The sequence below is a fragment of the Zosterops lateralis genome (genome assembly GCF_965231275.1).
Source record: "Zosterops lateralis genome assembly, chromosome: Z".
Lineage (NCBI taxonomy): Eukaryota > Metazoa > Chordata > Aves > Passeriformes > Zosteropidae > Zosterops > Zosterops lateralis.
Genome location: NC_139800.1, coordinates 40,653,496 through 40,674,365, shown reverse-complemented (window position 1 = coordinate 40,674,365; position 20,870 = coordinate 40,653,496). Strand labels below are relative to the sequence as shown.

Genomic DNA, 20,870 nt, shown 5'->3' with positions numbered 1-20,870 from the left:
TTCAAAACTAAATCTGATTTTGAAAAGCAAACCAATAAACAGAAGAACTTAAATCAACTTTTTGCTGTAAGAAGAAAGTAAGATCTTTGCAAGCAGGACTGAGCCCATTTTCCAAGAGTTTTTTTAAAATATATCTTTGGTGAAGTTATCATACTAGTTATGATAACTAGAAGTTATCATACTAATGATCACTAGTCATCAAGTCTGAATATCAAAAATGGAAATTTATCTGGAAATTTTGGTATTTGCATGTGATTCAGATTTGCAAAAAAACTCTTGCTTCCTCCACGTATTAAATGCATTCTGCAAAGTATTAAGTAGCTTATGTGCCACAACTTCATTTTCCTCTAAATTAGCGCAAAATATGCCCTGCCATCACTGCGTCACAAAAGGGAGGAACCCTTCCCATCTGAAGACTTTCTGTATCTAGCACTGCAGATCTATGTTATGTTCCTACTGTATGAGGAATGATGTTTTCCTCGTCTGCATCAGAAGAGACTGATGGTTGCACTGTAATATTCAGCAGACAGAGTAGCTTCTGTTCCTAAAAGTGTGGGATGACCTAAATAATAACTGTCAGTCAGCTTTTTGTCAAATATTGGGCCAGATCATAGAAACTTCAAGAAATTTCACCTACGTGTGAAAGCTGTGATCCAAAACCCTAAGACAATTGCTTTTAGCAGGAAACAGCTGTGAGAAATCCCAGAATTACAGAAGCTATTTATAAGTGATTCATTCATAAGAAGAACATAAACTAGTTTCTGTTTTGCTTTTCTTTCTCCCACCTGACCAGTTTCTTCTACCACAGAGATGTGTCAGGCTAAATCTAATCTGTATGTTAGGATTCAAATTGCTGCACCTACTTCTTTGTAGGAGCAGAATATGTACAAGATAGAATACATTGGGCTTGAGGACTAGGCTGATCAATAGAAAATAACCTATAAAAAGTTCACTTCTTCATTAGACAGATATTTAAAACACACATCTAAATGAGCTTTTGCCCTAGACCAGGTTTTGTCTTATATTTCTCTGTAGTTCTAAATGCTAGTTTAATTTGTGTTTACTTTTTGGTTTTATCACAATAGTCTAGAATACATTTTCTTTTCTTCTGTGGTGTGGCAGAAGGAAAAAAAGAACCAACCAAACAAAAAAAGATCTCTAGTGTTATTTTGCATTATATTTAAATATTGAATTACTTTTTATTTCAGAGATCTCTGCCTATTTTTGGACTGGCACTTCTGTGACATACAACTTTCAGGAATACTACACGTTAGCTAAAAATTCCAGTTCTCATGCTTCTTCTTTCTATGCTGACATGACACTGACCAGGGAAGCAATTACATTTGCCTTTCGGACAACACGGACACCAAGCTTGCTGCTCTATGTCGGCTCCTTCTACAAGGAGTACCTCTCAGTCATCCTCACCAGGAACGGTGAGTTTTCAGTCTGGATGCCTTAAACACTAGTGAGCATCATAAATGTTAGCTTGGATTCCCACTGATTTCCAGACTCACAAACACACAGAATCAAAAACTACATATTGTCTTGGGTTTTTTTAATATGGTATCTGTTTTTCAGCTGCATCAAGCAGTTCTTTCCACATGAAAAACTCCTCCTTACTGTACTTTCAACTTTCACTACTGGTTTTTTATCATGTCAAAAATGTTTATTTTTGAAAATCCTTTAGAATTTTTTTGGGCTTTAAAGATTGGAAATGAAAATTAAAATTTATCTTAGCTGTGTTCTATTCATGAAGCCTATTCATTGCCATTCTCAAACTAATTAATGAAGTAAAATACTTTCAAAAGTGCATTATCCATTTCCAAATTAGTCAGAGGTCATTTCATTAAATTGTGTTCATAAGCTACTTATATCCCTATGAAAATACACATACATATATACATACCTGTAAAAGTACATGTAACATTATTGATGTTTCTATTTAAGCTGAACATTAATTATTAGTTGGGTCTTTCTTCTCAGTACTTTCATGTACATCTAGGTGGGTTTTTTGTTGTTGTTTTTGTGGGGTTTTTTTTTAATTAAAAACACAGAGTTAAATCTTCAGGTTTATGAACAAAGACTCCTTACAGTCACGGTGGTTCAGTGCTCAAGGAAGGTTCTGTGCTTTCCTAGAACATATATGGATATAGAACAGCAGTATTATCCTCACTGTCATGTGACATGGAATACGTGTTGTTCATGATTGTCCTGGGTCTGATGTGAGACTTGATTTCTGGAGCATGAGTAGAAAGTTGTGGTCCATCTGCAGCTGAGATGGACTTTCGACCAGGAAACTACATTGCTTCTGTGCTCTTCTCTAAGTCTTTGTGTGATTATTTGTGTACAGATGGTATTCTGGGAGTTAACAATAAGAATGGAAAGTGATCTAGGAGTTAGTACACTGCATTATATTTAATTTTCAAATGGGCAGAGGTTTACAGGACTGGACAGGGAAAACATTATCCGAGAATTATGAGTTATTTTGATAAGTCATAATTATGATAGCTACCAGACTGAGTCTTTCTCAGCTGATTTTTTAAAAATAATTATAAAATTTCTGCCCAGATTTTAACTCAATAATCAAAATTGAGACAATTTATGACTATTTTTTCCACTATATCCTTCTTCCAACATTGCTATTACTCATTCTGTTGCCTTTAATTTCTCACTTATATCTATTTCTTATGGCTAAGTCCTTAAACAGATCAAGCATGTGTTTTCCCCTTGAAGTACCTCTGTGAAGCAGTAAATGATCTATACTGCTTATATTATATGGAGGGTACTACACCTTTGCTCTCTTTATCCCTGCAGGAAGTTTACAGATTAGGTACAAGCTAGATAGCCATCAAGATCCTGATGTCTTCAGCATCAATTTCAAAAGCATGGCTGATGGACAGCTACAGCGCGTGAAGATTAATAGAGAGGAGGAAAGGCTCTTTGTAGAGGTAATTTTGTTGGGGAGGTGGGGAGGAAGGTGGATTATCATAAAGAAGTAGACAAACAAAATGAAGTAACTACTTGCAACAAGGCAATTACCCCCAGATAAAATGTGCCTTAATATCTCATGTAATCAAAGCAAATTTAACACTCTCATGATGCACAGTCAAAATTAATGTTAGCCAATCTCTTTGATGTTAATTTTTTTTTTTATTTCAGAAGGTCAGTATCACCTCATAATTTTGTAGGAAAATGCAGTTAATTGTTTGATGGCTATATTTTCAAAATTTGGTAAATGTGAATGGCTGCTGTTGTTTGTTTCAGGTCTTGAATTTTCATTTTTTTTAATTTAAATTATGTGTTAAACTACAGTACAAATATATTACCACCAAAATAATAATTTAAATCTATTTTTAAAGCTTTCTTTGGTCTCTTTTACATCATCAAAGAAATGTGGCTATTAAGGAGGATGTTTTTGGGGTTTTTAGAAATTCCATGATAAAATAGAAACGTGTATTTTTTAATGGTTGATACTAACATGTAAAAAGTTGTGGGGTTTTTTGTTTTTGTTTTTGTGGGGTTTTTTGGGGGGGAGTTGGTTTTTTTTTTGGTCTTTTGCTTGTTTGTTTGTTTGTTTGTTGGTTTTTTTTTTTAAATTCAAAATACTGGTATGTTACAATTTAGTATTTTGAGGCTATAACTTGGGTTTGTAATGGTACTTGGCCTGAAGTTGTTCTAGAGGTACCCTAAGAGGCAGAGTATTTACAATATAATATTTGATCTTTATGAAGTTAAATATTGAGTGTCTTTTTAAAATATTCTTAAAGATTTGCTATTTTTTTTCTTCTTAGAGGTGAAAAAGAAGGAATCAGCCAAATCAATAAGAAAAATAAAGGCTTATTAAGTTGTATGCTTAAGAATATCAGTTATAATCAGTGATCTGAGGAAGCTGATAATCTATTTCCTGATGTTTTTATACTATAAATAACAAATTCTTCCCTCAGACCCTCTTACTTTTAGCCTTGATCTTACCTGCTTTTTTGAAATATTGACTACTATCTCTTCCATTATTCTACTTTCTTTCCCACTGTATCATTCTATAGGTTAACCAGAAGGAACGAATGAAGTTTATTCTGTCTTCAGGCACAGAATTCAATGCAATCAAGTCTCTCACACTTGGCAAGATTTTAGGTGAGTGGAACACCGCAGTGTTTTCTAAAACTGCAGGGTTTTTTTCTGAGACATGGATCAAAATGTCATTGTGGGGCATGAAAAATAATAACATGAATGCCATTGAAAGACATTTGTTGTTGTGGATTTACTTAGAGTCAAAATCAAGAAACTTCAGTCTTGTTGAAATACAGATACAATCACAAATAAGTGCTTCCTGAAAAAATGATCAGGTGGGTTCTATTAAAAATAATTGTACACTTCTCTCTCATTTTGCAATCAAGCATTAAGAAACACAACTTTGTTTTCTATTCTGGAGAAAAAAACAAATCTAATTGAAATAGTACACGAAGATGCTATAATACTATTAATCTTGTATCGTACTTGAACAACTTCCTGTGATTAGATTTTGATGGAAACAGTGAAGAATAATGTAAGTCAAATCTTGGAGATTTTTTTGTCTCATGGTGATTCTTCAAAATATGTGTTTCTCTGCAATAATGAGCGAAATGAAATTTGCCTATCTACAATGACCATTTTTTTGATGGTGTTAAAAGAATATAGCAATAGCCTGGACTAAAATTCTCAAAATCTTGTTATTTTCCTACCTTTCACATTGGTAAAACCCAATGCTAGAAGAAGATTTGGTGCTGGTGCAGATTTAAAGGCTATTTCTCTTTCCTCTAAATTAATTTCATAGACTCCTAGAAAGTTTTGGGTTGAAAAGGACATGAAAAATCTAGTTCCAACACCCCTGCTGTGTGCTGGAGCAACTTCCTCCAGGCTAGGTCATTCAAAGATTCATCCAGTGGTCTTGAACACTTCCTATGAGGATATGCTCTGCTTCCCTAGGCAATGTGTTCCAGTGTCTCTCACCCACACAGCATAGAATTTCTTCCTCATTTTCAGGTTAAATCTATAATTGTTCAGTTTAAAGCCATTCCCATCTGTCCTATTACTACATGTGCATTTCAAATGTCACTCTTCATCTTTCTTGTAGCCTCCTTTAGGTGCTGGAAGGCTGCTATAAAATCACCTTGGAGACTTCTCCAGGCTTGAATGACCCCAGTTCTCTCAGTCTTTATAGGAGAGCTGCTCCAGTACTTTGATCATCTTCACAGTCCTTCTCTAGACTTGCTCTGACAAATCCATGCCTTTCCTGCTGGGGATCTCACAGCTGGATGCAGTGTTCCAGGTGGGGTCTCACCAGAGCAGACGAGAGCTGCAGTCACCTCCCTCCCCTCCTGGCCTCAATGCTTTGTATGCAGCCCAGAATCATGGCATGGCCTGGATTGGAAGGGTCCATAAAGATCACCTCATTCCAACCCCCCTATGACAGGCCCTTCCGCTAGACCCAGTTTCTCAGAGCCGCATCCAACCTGGCCCTGAACAGTCCCAGAATACAAATTGCTTTTGGGCTGCAAGTACACACTGCTGGCCCATGTTGTGCTTCTTGTCCACCAATGCCCCCAAGTCCTTCTCCTCAGGACTGCTCTCAATCCATTCACCCCTCAGTCTGTATGGATATTGGGGGTTCCCCAGACCAGGGTGCATAACTTTGCACTTGCCATTATTGAATTTCATGAGATTTACTTCATCCCAGTCCTCAAGCCTGTCAATGTCCCTCCAAGAGGCATTCCATCTCCCAGGCATGTCAACTGAACAATTCAGTTTAGTGTCATCCACAGACTTGCTTCAGATGCACTCAATCCTACTCTCGATATTATTGGAGAAGATATTGAACAGAAATGGTATCAGTGTGGACTCCAGAGAAGCACCACCTGTCACCAGTCCCTATTTAGACGTTGAGCTGTTGTATGCAAATATTTGGATAAGGAGATCCAAATAATTCTTTATCTGTCAAATAGGTGATTGTTGTTTTCAATTATGAGAGTGTTATCTAGAAAAGATAGAATAATTTAAAATATATAATAGTGTGATACAGTGTTAGTTATTTTAATGAGAGCAATTACCAAATGCTAAATAGCTTAAAATGTATTAAAGAAATTTAGAAACTATGTTCGTAGACCATAAAAAAAATCTGAATTATTGTTTCATCATTAGGAGAATCTCAGTGTAGCTGATTTCTTTTCTTACTGCAAAACTAAGTACCTCTAACACAAATATATACTTTTGAAATGTAGATTTTATATATAAAACTCACACACCAGAAAAGAACTTGTGTGTAGATATGCACAGACAATGGAAAAGAGAAAAGATCACCTAAGCATAACTTTAAAGCATTATTAGCTGAAATGTAAACTACTACAAGAAATTTTTTTACAAATATTTCCGAAGTTTACAATTTGATGATAAAATTGAATCAGGAATGTATAATATTTTGAAGTGTAGTAGTTTATTGCAGTCACATTCACATAAGCTTAATACCACAGTGACCAGTACAGAATAAAAGCATCTTTTATCTTTGTTATAAAATATCATATCAAAACTTTAATCAATTTACATAAAAATGCACTCACTCAAATTTATGGAAATGTACATTTTTAGACAAATAATCTATTGGTCTTTTGACCAGGACCAGTATTGTCTCTTCCAAAGGGCCATACATTTACAAAAATTCAGAAGTGGGATTTTCTTCAGTTATATGATGGCTTTGCAATGACACAGCAGTGCAAAGCACAGAGTTACAATAACCTCTGGGGCACTCAGCCCAATTTGTCTCAGGATCTGTCCTGAAGAAAACATGTTTTTTCCCCTTTCAAAGGAGAGTTACTATTTCTTTTAGAAATATGATTGCTTTTGGATCTGATTCCAATGAAGTCCTATCTAGAGGCTGAGGAACACTCACAAAGGAAGAGGAAAAAAGTATGTGTTTGTTACAGTGAGGAGGTCTAAATGTAAAGAGTTAAGGAAATATGAAATCATGTATTTCTTGTACTTGAAAATGTTGTTCAGGTAAGCCACAGAAGGAAGCTTTTTTTTTTAAAGAATTATCTTCAGTTAGAAAAGTACTTTTCTGAGCTCTTCTGCATTTGAATATGATTAAGTTTTTTTCTTCAAACAAAACTTGTGCAGAATTGCCTGCTCCAGCTGGATCCCTCTAAGTCTATGGGACCTATTTAAGCAAGAATACTCTAAAAGCTGACTGATGTCACTGCCAGACCTCTCTCAGTGGTTTTTGAATGATGGAATCTGTACAAGTTCCAGTAGAGTGGAAGCTTGCTGATGTTGTCTCAGGTTTCAAGAGGGGTAACAAGGCTGAGATGGGAAAGTACAGGCCTGTCAGTCTCATTTCAGTGCCTGGTATAATTATGGAGAAGATTATTCTGGAAGGCGTTGAAAAACAGCTGAAGGGCAATGCAGTCATTAGTCACAGCCAGTACAGGTCTGTGAGAGGAAAGTCTTGCTTATCAAACCCAATTTCCTTTTATGACCATTGATCAAGAGAAGTCAGTTGATGTAATCTTTTTCAGTAAGTTCTTTGAAGCTGTCTCCCAAAGGATGCTTTTGGACAAAATGTCCAGCCCATGGCTGCATAAGCCCATAATGTGATGGGTGAGCAGCTGGCTCATGGGTCAGGCACAGAGGGTTGCAGTGAATGGGGTGGCATTATACTGGGCACCTGTCGCTGATGGGGTTCCACAGGGCCCCAACGTCTTCATAAATGACTTGGATGCAGAACTCAGAGGTATGGTAAATTTGACAATGATGCTAAATTTAGAGGAACTGCTGACTTCCATGAAGGCAGAAAGGCCCTGCAGAGATACAGCAACAAATTAGAGGGCTGGGCAGTTGCCAGCTGTATGAAGTTTAACAAAGACAAGTTCCAGAATCTGTAACTGGATGTAAGGACATAATGGGGAATGAGGGGCTGTAAAACAGCACTGCAGAAAGGGACCTGAGTGTCCTGGTCTGTGATGTGTTGAACTTGAGTTGTTTTTGAGTGTCACTTTCAGTCACTTAAATTTTATTTTAATGGGAAAGTGGATGATGGTGGTCTTTCCTAAGCCCTTTCACTTTTATCATCAAGATTGCCTGACCCAATATAAAGCTTTACTTTATCCCAGGAATATTGTCTAGTTTAGGAATCAAGTGAAATCAAAGGATGTAAAATATTTCTTTCCCTATTATACATATATGCAGTTTAATAAATGATTCATACAGGAACTAAAAAATAACAGAAATCACCCTCCTCTTGAGGTTTTCAATCTGGCTCATATTTAGAAGTATATATTTTTGTCACAGAGGGTTTGTGAAAATGTTTTCTTGCCACTTCACTGTTAATCTTTTTCTTAACACATCCCATCCTAGCAGATCCTTCAGTGCATAGAGGTAGATACTGAAAACAGCTGCAAAGAAAGCAGAGACAGTTTAACAGCAGTATCTTATGTAATCTATCAGTGTAGATGAGGAGACTTTTGGCTGACATCCATCTATCTAGTAGTCTATTATCACTGCAATAAGCAGAGATTAGTGGAGGAAAATGCTACTCTGCTATTTTGCAACATTCTGCCTGAGCACATTATTCCATTTTTAGCTGTTAACCTAAATTTTATTGAGGAATGCACTATAAAACTTAAAATTGTTATGATAGGTATTGTAAAGATCAGAAGTTCATTTGTGGGTTTCAGGACAAGTTGGAAGTGAAAATTAATCACGTGAAATTCCCATTTTATTTGCAAATTTATTTCCCTTATGAGTCCTCCTTTATAGCTAGTACTTCCAGAGTTTTTGCCTAAATTAGAACTGTCAGAGTAAACAAACAGTTTGTTTTCTACATCAAAAGTGGTTCACCAGCATTACCTGGTGAATTAACAGAGAGTTCTAATATGCACAGTACTTGTCACATGCTTTCAGAAAGGCAACTTAAGAGAAACAGCGAGGAGGCATCTTTTTTTTTCCGCCCTCTTTGTAGTACCAATAATGGTATCATGTTTTAAAATGTATAGTAAATCTGAACACTCACTCATTTTTAAAAATTTTACAGAAAATATCTTGATGGATTTCCAGGATCTGGGGATCTGAGATCTTCAGGGTTTTTGTTTTGACAGACTTGATGGTGCTGGAATGGAGTAGCTTTTTGAGTCTATGGAATGAATATGTTCCAAAAATATTTATTTGTGAGAAGAAATCCAATATAAAGCATTTTTCTGGAGTTCATTCTTCAGTCTTATATTTCTGCAGAATTAAGAAATGTTGCATTTTAATTTAAATACTTTATTTACGATAGAAACTTTTTGCTCTGGAACTTGCTGTACAAATTTAAAAGCATTCCCCTCAGCAGATTAGCAACTGTCATCTGTTCAAAAAAAGGGAGGGATGACTGTTGAATGTATCTGAATGTCTTTTCAATAAAGTCAGACAAGAAAGGGATTCAGTGAATCTACATATCTTGCTGCAATTCAATATATACTCAGAGGAATACAGGTTAATTATTCATTTATTCTTCTGACACTTTATTTTGTACATTTGCACTATGATTAATTGTGTTCTGTTTCTTTTGATTAACAGAAAACAGCGATGTAGATGAGGAGACTATGAAGGCAAACTCTCAGGGGTTTGTTGGCTGTCTATCTTCAGTGCAGTTCAACCACATTGCTCCTTTGAAGGCTGCACTGCACCAAAGCAGCTCAGCCCCTGTCATTGTAAAAGGGCGTTTCACTGAATCCAACTGTGGAACTTTAACTGGAGCTGACTCAACATCAAGTGAAACAACCCATTCATTTGCAGGTAGCATATGGTTATCACTTATTCTGATCTCTGAAGCAAAATCCAAATAAAATACTCATGACCTGAATCACAACTGACTTTTTATTTTTCCATGTGGGTTAACATCTCAGGAGTAGTTTGTAAATAATTCTCTTTTATATGCAATTGCTTTTCTCTAGCCTTTCTCTTTTCATCTGAATGTTTACTTTTTTTTTTTTTTAAATCTCTGCAAAGTGTCATCTACAGTGATGTTCTATGCATGCTTACTGACCCACACTGCTGCCACTGTACCATATTGTAAATGAACTGTAACAGTGTGAAAATTTTTAAAAAAAATGTCTTCTATTTTTCTGTCATTTTCTTTTTTTTTCTTTTTTTTTCTTTTTTTTTTCTGCTGCAGATCACTCTGGACCAATAGATGAGGGCAAGCCCTTAGCTAATGCAATCAGAAGTGACTCTGCAATTATTGGAGGTAATAGGGACTGTAACAAACCCACAGAAAACTTTTTTTTCTAACTGTGAATCTGTCAGTGATAAAGTGAGGTCAGTTTAGCTTTGTGTGCATACAGAAACTAGTAAAAACTCATAATTTTACTACAGTTGGTAGTTAAATAAAAGTCAAGTGTTATTTTAAGATACATTTGATCACACTCTCCTTATTAAATAAATTAATGTCATATTTCCATATATTGAACATTCTGCTGAAAAACATTTTAGTAAGGACAGAATTTCAACCTACATAACAGTGGTGTCTATGAGTTTAAAAAGTCCTTGGATTTGTCGTGAAAAAGCATATATTTAAGAAAGAACCATATTTTTTTCTTGATTTGCCAAAAAAAAATTACTTTTTGCTACAAACTCAAGTTTAAAATCTTCTTTAATAAATCTGAACAACAAAGACTTTATTGACAGTGTGAGGCTTAACACTGCTTTAATCAGTCCTCTGACAGTCTGAGGAAATTTCATTCTGGTTTCCTGTTGGGAGGGAAATGTATTCTTGGACGGACTTCCACTTGAATTGATTTACAGCTTAAAATGCATGTTAAAATAATAATAATAATAACAGTAATAATAGTTACTGTTGTTTGGCATACAATCTCTTTATTTTCTTCTTATTTCTTTTGGACATTTTTATCAGCTCAAATAGAACTACAAATGACCATTCATAAACTTTTTTCAAAATACTTTTTTTTTTTTAATCAGAGGAATAGAGGAAGAACCATGTAGAATTCAGTTACTTCTGAGGTGAATATCGTGAAAGTCCCTTTACTGTTTATTTCTGTCAGAACAAATAGAGCATAAAGCTTAGGATATATGTGTGTGCTTGAAGTAGAGGACTGGTAATCAGGATGTACAGTTCCATCATGGTGCCTTTCGGGATGATTATCCTTAAGATCCATCTCATATGAATCCTATGTGAAGGATTCATCTCATGTGGATATTCATATGAAATCTACCAGTTCTGTCTCTTAGGAGAAATGAGAAGTACTCAACTGAGCCTTAATAGGGACAGTTTGGGGTTTTGGACCCTCATTAGAAACTAGACTCCTTTTACCGTTATTGAAGCAAGTATATGTCTCTGTCAGTTCTAATTTTCTTTCAAGGTATAGTATCTTCTCCTATGACAATCATCCTTTGTGAGAATTTCTGGGAATATTTCTTCTTTTGGGAGGAAGCGAGGAACCATAACTTGTTTTCACTCATAAAGATGATGGTTTTACAGTATAATTCCGTTTCAGTTTGCGTAGATGCTTTGACAGAAAGGGCAGTGGAATGAAAAAGTCACCCCCTCTGTCTTCTAGATTCTGAAAATATTTACTTTCTGAGAGTTTTTAAAGCCTCTGTAGACAGAGGAAATAGTGGAATTTAGTAGAATAAAACTGTCCAGGCTTTTCATTGAAGTTAAAATTGTTTAGGTCTCTGAATGGTTGAGTTAGGATAAGAACCTGCAGTCACTTTTGTGTCTTCCATTTAATCAATGATACCTGCTTTGGTCAGTGCATCCAAAAGCACACTGCATGAGCAGTGACCTTTAAGAGAGTAGTACCAGAGATACTAAAATGGGATTATTAAGTCTAAAAGCTTCCCTGCTTGTAAAGAGATACCTATGTCTGTATAATTTTACACACACCAAATGAAAATTTTACCATTGATTTCAAGGAAGATCAGATTTTACAAGTATGTTTTCTGAGTTTTTATATGTCTAGCTTTGTCAAAACTTGCTTTAGTGTTTCAAAGATTAATATTATTTTACATAAGTATCTGTATGTAAAGATCACTATGTACTAGATAACTTAGAGTGGGTGGGGATTTTTAAGTATGCTAACAACAAAGTAATTTTTTAACTTCAAGCTATAATGGTTACAATCCTTTTAAGGTAATAATGCCGATACCATTTTTTTTGTTATTATACACATTTGGGAATATGCACTCAATTTTTCTACTGCCTGTTTGTTTAAAAGTTAAAACAAAGCAAACTGTGCAACATTCAGTAAAATTTAAGGTTAAACACCCTTAAATGAATATAATTGAGAATGGTATCAGTTCAGCTATTTCAGACAAAATAGGTTTATAGAAAAGTCCTTAGAGAGAGAATCTACAGTGATTGAAATAAAAGAATGATGGTTCTAGTTAATAAAAATAAAAACAAGAATTACTTATTCCAAAGTCCATTTCAGAGAAGGATCTACTGTATTAAAACGTTTATATTCCTACAATGATGGACGGCTGCTTATAGTAGAGATCAAGAAAATTGGCATGTGCTCTGTTTTTATCTACAGTGCTAAGGGACTACGTATTTTTATTTTTCTTGCAGTGGTGGCCAAGTTGTGCAACGGACTGTCCCTTTGTCTACTGTAGCCTGGCTATCACATTACAGCTGTTATCCAGACTGCTTAGTGCTCTTTCCATCCCAGCAGCCTAGTCCTATTTTCTGCCTCTTTGACGAACATGATCCATTTCCCTTCTGTTTCACATCTCCTCAAATTCCTCTCCTGTCCATCCTCTGACTCATGAAGCTAAGGTCCTAAGACCATTCTGAAAGGATGAATGAGGAAGAGAGGAGATGGGCTGGCAATCTGTAAGATCTTGCTTATCTCTGTGAGAAACATCTCACCTTACTGTTCCTTATCTGCAGTGGCTTGAGTTCCCAAACCAGCAGAGATCTAGGGCTTGACAGTGAAGGAGAAAAAGAAACCCTCTTACTGAAAATACTCCAAAGCCCCTAGTGATTTTCCATTAAAAAATTTCAGAAGATATAATGATCTGTAAATTTTGTATATTAATATTATTATTATTATTATTATTATTATTATTAGGGTGCAAAATTTCAAAACAATCACCATGAAACTTATATTAGAGTGCTGTTTCTGATTTGAAAGCAGCTATGTCTTCTCATTTCTGAGGATTTCCTGTAAGCCCTTCCATTATGTGATGTAATCATTCCTTCTTTGTCCTGCTCTCTGGCTTACATGTTAATATCTGTCTGTCCTTTCTCATTACTTTTTCTCTCTTTTCTTCTTGTAGGTGTGATAGCAGTTGTCATATTCATCTTACTTTGCATCACGGCCATAGCCATACGCATTTATAAAAAGAAAGGCATATACTCAAAAAATGAGACAAAAGGATCTGAAAATGAAGACAGTGCTGAATCTGCATTGAAAAGTGAGCTCAGCATGCAAAACACAGCCAATGAAAATCAAAAGGAATACTTCTTCTGATTGTCATTAATGATTTAATCTAATATAATAATGTGACAGTCTGACTTTCTTGCTAAGCCAGGGGGCTCTCACTGGACAGAAGAAGCTCTTGCACACTACTCTAAATGCAATGGATTTGAGACTTATTATATTCAATATGTTCAGTCTCAGTGATTGCTGTAGCAGGCCTCTTTAAATTACATGCATTCCTTAGCTATTATACCGTAAATGCATTTTATGTAACAGTGAATTAGATATTGTAACCAATTTCATTGTTGGTAGTTTCCAACTGTTCTAATGTGACCTTCTACAAATGAAGTTTAATGTACACATTGAATATGATTTTTGAATGGGAAAATTGTTATGAATTTATTTTTATCCTTTTCTTTAAAATTTGATTGATGATTTTTTCATTTAAGGTGAAAGGTAGATTCTAATACTTTGTGTTACTAAAGAAATTCTGCTGTGCTGCATTATGGTGATCCGTCTTACTTCCTCAAACTGAAAATGCCTTGTGAGCTGCTGTTGGCTTTTGTCAGCATCTGCTTTTGAGCCATGGCATTTGATGTCCAGAACAAATTTTATTTATTTCCCCTGGGATGTGACTGATGTCTTCATTATCCCTTCCTTTTGGCGGGCTTAGCAGGACTGATGAGTGTACAGTGGGTTGAAATATTTTAAAATCTCTTTTGCAGTAGATTTTCACTTAAGGTCAGGTGGTGGCACTAAGAAACTTATGTGCATTCTGGGCATTTTGAATAAAACTGGGGGACAAAAGGCAAGACCTTTGCTTGGAAAGATCAAGTAATAGACTAGCAATAGTTAATTTATCAAGAGTGAAAGCACCAAAAGATGATCAATATTACTGTCCCTGGAAATTAGTGATAATGCTTCTGTCAAGAAGTAATGCTCAGTGCACTATATGAGATGTATTTCTGGAACTATGTATCTATGATTTGCTCCAGACCTCAAGACTAATTTTTTCTAAGTTACAGAAATTATACAGTGCATGAACACGAACTACATGAATACTACATGAACACTTCCGTTCTGCACTCTTAATGGTACCTACTATACCTGTGAGATGGGGTCTGATTACACCACTCAAAATTAAACAGGTGTTTACTATGCTGACAGAGTAAAGAGAGCTATCTATGTTGTACAAACAAATTGTTAGATATGAAGGCTAGGTTTGAATTGTGTAAAAAGAAGATTGTAAGGTCACTTTAGACATCATAGGGTATCTGAAATACTTGTGTGGCCTGACATGAATGTCATAGATTCTACAGAAGGTAAATGTCTTTTTGAAGAGGAATACAGGAATTGGGTAGAAGGCATCATAAATGGCATTAGATGACAATATTGAGATAATTGACCCACACAAAGTATTTTTTGGTTTTCCCCAGTCAGATGACTGGGTGTCTAGAGCTTGGATCTGAGAAAACAAACAGAATTTCTGTGACCTTTCAGGCTTGAGTCTGAAATTTAAATATCTTCCAGAATTGATTTATATCTACTCCCACTGAAAGCAATGAGAACAGTCATTGTTTTTCTATTCGAAAAATCAAAGCTGATTGTGAAGTGAAGTTTAGAAAATGTTTACCATGGGTGTTCAACAACGTTATAAAGACATGGAAAACTGACGTGGTGTGCCAAAACCTTTAATACTTAGATTAATTTACATAAATGGTAATTGTAAATATAAATATCCAGCAGATAATTTCTGTTTAAAACTTATTTTCTTCCACCAGTCAGAATTCTATCATTCCTTTCTACTTCCTGCTATACAGATTTACTTAATTTTTTAGGAAAAAAAATCCTTTTTTTCTTGGGTGCCTGGGTGCTCTGCAATCATAAATTGTTCAGATAAACATGTAGGGCTTTTTTGGTTTGATATTTTGCAATTCTGTTTGCATCTCTGATAGATTAATCAGTTTGAAGATGCAGGATCAAGAACTGTATCCATGTTATGGTTTTGATGTCATTTGCTTCATGACAAGAGGTCACCTTTAGGGAGGAGGCCAGAGTACTGGACTATTCCCAATAAGTGACAAAAATACCCTGTTTGTGGATGGGGAGTGGTGGAGGTGAAAGCCTCACATGAATCATGACAAGAAGACTTTGAATTATTAAGTTTACTGCTTTGAACCTTCTCATCTACTTATTTTGAAGTGAAAATTATGACTCCTTTTTGAGGCTGTGACCTCTGTGTTTTATTGTGGGATATAGTAACAATGTGGGACAAAACTTACAAGATGATGGTTATATTACACCAAAGGACATTGATTGAATGATAAAAGACAGATTGTCTTTTATCTTAACTCTCATATGAGAGTTGTTCATATAAACCTAGTAAAGCCTAAAGTTTACCCACAACAGGACAAGTTGGAAGAATGTAAACTTGACTTTTCAATCACTTGCTCTTAGTTTTATTGCCTTGTAAAGTTTTATTGTGTGTCTTCACAGAGAGAAAGTTCTCTTTCCTTACTTTGTTTTGTTCCAAATGAATATTTTCTTTCCCTATCCTCAGAATTTTAAAAAGGAGCAGGAAGGGAAAAGCTTAGTAAAATCCCTATTTCACAGACTAGCTAAAAAGGTGGAGAAGGATAAATGTGCCTGTATGAGTGGCACATCTTTTCATTCAAAGTCTTCTTTTAAGGCATTTTATTTTTTGAGGGATTCTAAGAGGGAAAAGATATATGGATTTTGTTGAATGAACATCTGTAGATCTGTAGAATAAATCAATTGCGTCTCCCTGAAGATGCAAATGCCCATTTTCATCTGTAGGAACAGTGATCATATGTTTGTCACCTTGATCTAAGACATACATGTTTGAAATCAATGAAGCAGCATTTTTCATTACTTGCTGCATTTCTATGGGGATAAAAAAATGGTGGCACCGAAGTGCGCTAAAACGTCATACAACATTGTGCTGTCCCTTTTTTGATTCTCTACTCCATTGTGTGACTTTCCACCTCACTGTTAATAAAGACTTTTTAAAATAAAGTGAGGAAAATATTTTTTAAAAGAATTTGTATTAAAAAGTTTAAAACTGACAACAATATACTGATTTTTTTTTTCAACAGTAAATATATGTAGAAGTGCACATAATATATTGGTGAGTGTGGTTATTTATAGATATTTTGGAGCACTAATCCAACAAATTTGCTATGCATTGACACATTTTCCATGGCAAATATATTTTTTCTTAAGTGCATTAGAAAATAAATAGCAGCACGTATGCTGGTACATTTTTAAAGCTTTGTGTGGGCTCTAGCTACAAAGGGCTTATAATTATTTATCTCCTCAACATTCAGTGTATAAATACGATTTAGTTAGGTTTTGGGGAAACATTTTCCAATACATCCAGTGTTGTGTAAATGAAGAATATGTTATAAATCAAGTGCGCAACTTAACATGAAATGTATTCAGTGTCAAAATAAATCTACAGTTTGTTATTCATGACAGTGATGTACAAGGAAAAAGGCATATAAAAGACAAAATTCCTTTAAGGAATCATCTGTATAAATTCAGAACATGTAACATGCAAGTTAGCAGAGGATCAATAAGAAAATATACTTTGAAATAAAATTAATTACCTTTAGAAGTAATTGTAGTCTTTTACACTCAAGGCAGAGATATAGCCGCATAAGCTGTATGATGCTACAGGAAAAGAATATTCTTCGTTATAGAAAAAATATTTCCAGAAAAAGCTTATGGCCTAGTCTCTGAGTGTAATGCATATTCTCTGGAGTAAATATACAGAAACGTATCACAGTATTTTGCAAATTAAGGACCTAATTCTGCAGCCAAAACTATGGCAATTTTTTAGCGTTTCTGAACATTTAATGAGATTGCATTATCAAGAAGGAAGAAAAGTAAAAAATCTTACAGAAACTAAATCTGACTGAAAAGATACATATCTAAAGGGATGGAAGTAGTTTCAGTGTTGGGTTTTTTAAGTACACACAACAACATGCTTAAAAGAATACAGAACAGAAAGGATATGTCTTTTAAACTTTTTTTTTTTTAACCTTTTCCTGAAGCATTTTGGTGGTAAGGAAAGAAGGTTTAATGAGTATGAGTACAAAAATTCTGAAGCTGCTAATTTGAGAAACAGAAACAACAACAAAGGTGTTCATAAACCGTGCTTTGCTAAGAAATCATGTACATCTTTATTTGAGAAGGACTGTCTGAAAAGTAATTTTTGATAAAAACTGGCACTGTTCTTTGGATACATTGCCCAAACCTCCTAATCTTTGCTCTTTCTATATCTAAGAAAAGAATCAGACAGAGACAGATTCCCTTATGTCAAAGACTGATGTAAACTTCTCACTCATATTCATGTGAATTTCTGATGTATGATGAAATATTGATGTTTCTAAAATTTTGTATAAATAACACTGAATAAATCATTCCTAAAACCCTCATTAAATAGAATAGTAAATCTACAGTAAAAATCAACTTCAGCCTATGAGGAAACATGTGTGTAATATGTGTGTGGGCAAAAAATAAAACCTTGAAGTCTCCTCCAGGACTGTAAGAGATAGACAACCAGACTACTAATAGAAAAACTTGCAACATCCCTCTCACACAGACAGGACTTATTTTTTTCTTTTTAAGTTGTTTTTTAGTTAAACCTAGGGCTTGAGAAAGCATTTGACTGATATCAAAATAAATTCCCTGCACACATAAATCACTACATTGAACATCATATCTAAGCTACTGTGTAATATGTATCCTAAAAAAGCTCAAATTCATTATAATCTGTTACCCAGCTGGTTTGTCCTTTACCAAATCAATGGAAGTGTACTTCTCCCAGTCAGTCACCCAATTTTATGTAGCACCGGGGCTTATGCCTTTGGATTAGGTAAAACAGTGGACATCAAAAAAAGATTCCTAAATCTGCAGAAGAGAAACAGATACTCAAAATCTTTCTGAAGTCCAAGAAAATAGAAGATAAATTGTCAATGAGTTGGACCAGATTTCATCACTGTGGATTTGTCATCAGGAACCTAGTGATAACAGCATAAAAATAAATACTAAAATAATGCTTGTATTATTCTACCAGCCAACTGATACCAGATAGGGCCTGGTAATCTTTGTATGTTATACTTTTTAGCACAGCACAGTATTTTTGTCTTTAACATACTGATACATGCAAGAACTTAATTCAAGTACAGTGCAATGTTTTTGGAGTCTGTGAACTGATGGTTTACTTTCCTCAAAAGTAACAGTGCCTTGCAAGCAATTTATAAGGCCAATGTTCATTTATCTAAAAAGTAGCCATAATAAAGTCTGGATTAAAACCAGGAAATCTGCAAGACATCCCTCACTACGTATTATAAATTCAGTGATGCACAACTGCGTATAAACTATTTCATTAATAGAATTTCAGCACACTTCTTTACAGTTTGTGGACTGAACTCTGAGCAGGCCAAGAATATCTATCCTACCCTTAGATGTGTGGCCTTGAAAAAAGCCATTAATCTTAACACTCCATTTATACAATGAAAAGAATATATTGACATTTTGACTAGCTTGCTTTATTAATATTTGTGAAGACAGTAGGAGATGAAAGCTTTTATGTAAATAGACAGCATGATAATAGAAATTTTACCTTTTATTTAGCAAAAAATGATATGGTAACTAATATTAATTATCTATATTTGTTTTAATACATTTATTTCAGGAGATGGTCCTGTTTTTTCAGTCAGAAAAAAATAGTATATTCCTGTTCTTTTTTCCATAGAGTAACTTTTTTTCCATAGAGTATTCATGAATAAATAGTAGAAAAACAGACCTTGGACTACTTGATGGAATATAGATTTGATTGCACATCTTCTTATATCTGAAAATTAGAGCCCAGAACATTTTCATCTAAATAGATGGGAAATAGTTGAAATAAACAAGATAGGTGTCATACAGATAAACACAAAACAGGAATTGCAGCAGCACATCTACATTCTTACAAAATGTTTCCTGCTAATTTCTTAGTTCAAAGGGAGAATCACGCATAGATGTTTTAATGTTCTTAGTAGCTTCATTAACCTCATTTTCTGCTATTTTTTAGTTACTATGGAGTCATGCTTCTAGCCATGAGTAACTGCTAGGCATGCCGTATTTTATTTTCTACATGACAAGATACAAAATGTATTGTTTTCTAATACCTTTAAGTCTATTGCACAAAGAAACAGTCCTTTTCAAGATAAAATAACATTGTGTATTCTATATGAAGCATCAAATTTAAAAGTAAACATACTGTATGTGGTTTTTTGTTCTTTTTGTGGTTTTGGGGGTATTTTTGGTTGGTTACCCACCCCATCCAAACACCCTCACAACAAAGAGAAAAGGCTTTGCTACTTTTAGCTAAATCCCACCCTGTTTGTGAATAAATTATTTCTAAAGGGTCATATAGGATGTTAATATTGAATTCAAGAACTGTAGACTTGGTAAGAAAACATTCATAATATTTCAGTAGTTGCATCCCCAAGATATATCGTCTCTATTTTTTAATTAAAAGTATTATTAAACATTCTTTATGTGATGTAATTTTTTTTTCTTCACTGCACTCAATGGCAGTAGAAAGAGAGGTTTGATTCTCACAATGGTAACCATTCAGCCATGGTCCCCTCACTATGGCAGTTCAAAAACTTCACCTGTAAAATGCTTTGATATGTTCAGGTAGAAACAGAAAATAATTTTCCCGTTAGGGTATTTCAACTGAAAAACCAGAAAGGATCTTCTTCTTACACAGCAAATATACCCCATGAAATTAAAATTCTACTGGATTGTTTAGTGTCATGATGTATAAATCAGCAACTCACACTTAAGTTATTGGTGTTGTGTTGATATGATTTTTCTGGTTTGACATTCAAATGCAAAATATATACATCTAATTTAAAGGAATTTTTCATATTTTTTTCATAGGCATAAAAATTCTATGTTTCAATTTTTTTACAGATAAATCATATATGAAGTTAGCAGTTAAATATGGAATAGAATTTTAAAAATATTTCATGTATTCTTTTACGTGACACATTTATAAAGTTCATTTCTTTTTAAAGAGTATACTCTGGGGGATTTATGATTTATTCCCAGAAGTCATAATAGGAATAAAAGGACGAAATTCACAGAAAAGGAGAAGAATATAGAACAGAATTTGTTGATAAAACTTTTTATAAAGTTCTGAAAGTTTGCTTTTATGATATTCTCGTACAGATATTTTTCAATTCATATGAAGTGCTTATTTGAGAGCATGTCATCAAGCTTATGAACTTTAGAATTTTTTTTATAAAAACAAACTAATAAATTTTAGTTTCAAGCTGATATTTAGATGTCTGTTTGTCTCAGTAAAGTACTTCAATATGTAAATTCAGCACAGCATGAAAC

General features: G+C 34.4%; 1 protein-coding gene across 1 annotated transcript in view; it reads left to right on the top strand.

Moving 5' to 3' along the window:
• Nucleotides 1–13,499, top strand: part of CNTNAP4 (contactin associated protein family member 4) — a gene marked incomplete at both ends in the record, with an annotated part of 202,905 nt that extends 189,406 nt beyond the window's left edge. Inside the window, 6 exons of the mRNA XM_083883231.1 lie at nt 1,209–1,433; nt 2,815–2,948; nt 4,044–4,131; nt 9,583–9,801; nt 10,181–10,252; nt 13,306–13,499. Of these exons, the coding sequence (XP_083739357.1) occupies nt 1,209–1,433; nt 2,815–2,948; nt 4,044–4,131; nt 9,583–9,801; nt 10,181–10,252; nt 13,306–13,499 (932 nt within the window). The remainder of the gene's footprint in view (nt 1–1,208; nt 1,434–2,814; nt 2,949–4,043; nt 4,132–9,582; nt 9,802–10,180; nt 10,253–13,305) is intronic.
• Between the last annotated feature and the right edge of the window lie 7,371 nt (nt 13,500–20,870).